This window comes from Vigna angularis, chromosome 2 (assembly GCF_016808095.1).
Source record: "Vigna angularis cultivar LongXiaoDou No.4 chromosome 2, ASM1680809v1, whole genome shotgun sequence".
Classification (NCBI taxonomy): domain Eukaryota; kingdom Viridiplantae; phylum Streptophyta; class Magnoliopsida; order Fabales; family Fabaceae; genus Vigna; species Vigna angularis.
The window spans coordinates 2,932,922-2,935,729 of NC_068971.1; the positions used below are offsets into that span (position 1 = coordinate 2,932,922).

Sequence of the window (2,808 nt, forward strand, 5' to 3'; positions counted from 1 at the left end):
AAAACAGTGGATTCGCACGTGCCACTCGTCTATATTGTAGTCCTTTCCCTCTGCATCTTCAAACGAACGCACACATAACATAACTCTGTGTTTGTGAAAAACGCACACCACCTTGTGTTTAGTTTCCGATTGAGTGCCATGGCAGCACCAACACCCCTTTTGAAAGATGAGCTCGACATCGTGATCCCCACCATCAGGAACCTCGATTTCTTGGAGATGTGGAGGCCATTCTTTCAGCCTTACCATCTCATTATTGTGCAAGATGGTGACCCTTCAAAGACCATCAAGGTCCCTCAAGGCTTTGATTATGAGCTCTACAACCGCAATGACATCAATAGGATTCTTGGTCCCAAGGCCAGTTGCATCTCGTTCAAGGACTCTGCATGCCGTTGCTTTGGCTACATGGTCTCCAAGAAGAAATACATCTACACCATTGATGATGACTGCTTTGTGAGTTTTGTTTTTCTTTTCTCTCAATCTCATCACCCATTTGTTAGGATCTTTTTCGTTTTTGCATTCTGACTTTGGTCTTCGCTAGATCTTGACATGGTTTGCTTTGCAAGGACGATCTCTTCCTTCGCCGTGTAAAATTTTGATCTTTTTGTTATGTTGGTTGTTAGTGTTGTTGTTTGCAAGTGTATTGATGGTCTTGCTTCTGCTATTTCTGGCCATTGCATGGATCGGATATTCCTTTTTTCTTTATGATCTGTTTGAAACAGAATGTCGGCTTTCTTACAATGTAACTGGTGATTTTTGAATCTATGGAGTTGGGTCTAATGGAAATGGTTAGTCTCTCGCAATGTGATGAGATGAAAATTGGAAGAGTTGCCTACATTAAGGTTGTGTTATTCTTTTACTGTAAAGCTTTGATATTGGTCCACGATGTAAACGTGGTTTGTCACCCGTTTTGATATCTTTGACCAATGTTGGAGTGAAATTTGAAATTATGGCAAGCTTTATTGCTGCATTTGGTTAATAATAACATGATATGCCGAAATTTGTTTGATATATATATATATATATATATATATATATATATATATATATATATATATATATATATATATATATATATATATATATATATATATATATATATATATATATATATATATAGTGTTGGGCACAGATTCTAATACATTTTTGAATTTCATCAAGGAATATTTCTTTGTACTCTTCATTTGAAATTTTACGATTTATCATTTTTTGTTGACTTAGGTTGCCACCAATCCATCTGGACAACAGATTAATGCACTTGAGCAGCATATAAAAAATATTCTCTGTCCATCCACACCTTTCTTTTTCAACACTCTCTATGAACCTTACCGAGAAGGTGCAGATTTTGTTCGCGGTTACCCCTTCAGTCTCCGGGAAGGTGTGCCAACTGCAGTTTCTCATGGTCTTTGGCTCAACATCCCAGACTACGATGCTCCTACTCAGCTTGTGAAGCCTCTTGAGAGGAACACTAGGTACTCCTTCCCTTCTACCCTTGTGACCTTTTGAAAAATTAAAAAAAAAAAAAAACTTGTGAGTGTGTTATATTGTGAATATTGTGATTCTTACTAGGTACGTGGATGCTATTATGACCATACCAAAGGGCACTTTGTTTCCCATGTGTGGAATGAACCTGGCCTTTGATCGCGATCTCATAGGACCAGCAATGTACTTTGGTCTGATGGGTGATGGTCAGCCTATTGGACGCTACGATGACATGTGGGCTGGTTGGTGCTGCAAGGTACCAAATCTTTGCAATCAATTGATAGTTTCTTTTATATGAATATCATTGCATGAAAGCAACTGAGATATTTTGGTGAATGATTGTTTAGGTAATCTGTGATCACTTAGGATTGGGAATCAAGACTGGTTTGCCTTATATCTATCACAGCAAGGCCAGCAACCCATTTGTGAACCTGAGGAAAGAGTACAAAGGCATATTCTGGCAAGAAGACATTATCCCATTCTTCCAGAGCATTGTTCTGCCAAAAGAAGCTACCACTGTTCAGAAGTGCTACCTTGTACTTGCCAAGCAAGTCAAGGAAAAGCTTTCCAAGATAGATCCTTACTTTGACAAGTTGGCAGATGCCATGGTCACTTGGATTGAAGCTTGGGATGAACTTAACCCTGCTGGAGCATCACTGGCCAATGGCAAAAAATGAATCAGCTTTGGTTAACTGCATAACAGCCACAAAACTTGCAACCCAAATTAATTATACTGTATTATTTTGTCTAGTATGTATTTTCAACTTAGCTGTTATTCTCCTCTTGAAATTTGCAGCACTATTAGCTGTAACTCTATTAGAAGAAATAAGAAGCACATGTTATAGGGTGTTATTTTCTTTTGATTCTTGTTTGATGATTAGGGATCAGATGGCGGCTTTTGGTTACATTTGAAATAATAGGACAGATATCGATGTATACCTTGTTTAATACTGAGTATAGATTCCATAGTGATCAATTTTTAACCGATGAGATCAGAGCTTTGGATTTTTCTTTGGTACTTTATCTGCCACTAAAACACTGTCCTAACATCTATACTAATTTGAAATTGAAAAACATCAAAATCTACGAGGGCTTTGTCCATCATGTTATTATGTAAATACAAGTCTCTTTCCAAATAGATGACAAACAACTAAATTCAATTGAATGAAAACTTACAATCACTCAGAAGAACTGCTGGAAACCTGAACCTAAAGTCCTTACATAAACAACCGCAATATGCAAAATGAATGTCAATCAATTTGAAAATTTGTAATTCATATCTGGTCGTTCTCGTATGTTACAAGCACAAGCTAAAGAAAAAGATAATAT

The 2,808-nt window shown here is 37.1% G+C and overlaps 1 protein-coding gene across 1 annotated transcript; it reads left to right on the plus strand.

Moving 5' to 3' along the window:
* LOC108327745 (UDP-arabinopyranose mutase 1) lies at positions 1 to 2,462 on the plus strand. The gene is made up of 4 exons (XM_017561438.2): positions 1 to 450; positions 1,219 to 1,469; positions 1,567 to 1,735; positions 1,827 to 2,462. Exons 1-4 carry the CDS (start codon positions 139 to 141, stop codon positions 2,154 to 2,156), a joined length of 1,062 nt encoding a protein of 353 aa, XP_017416927.1. The 5' UTR covers positions 1 to 138; the 3' UTR covers positions 2,157 to 2,462.
* Positions 2,463 to 2,808: the final 346 nt, after the last annotated feature.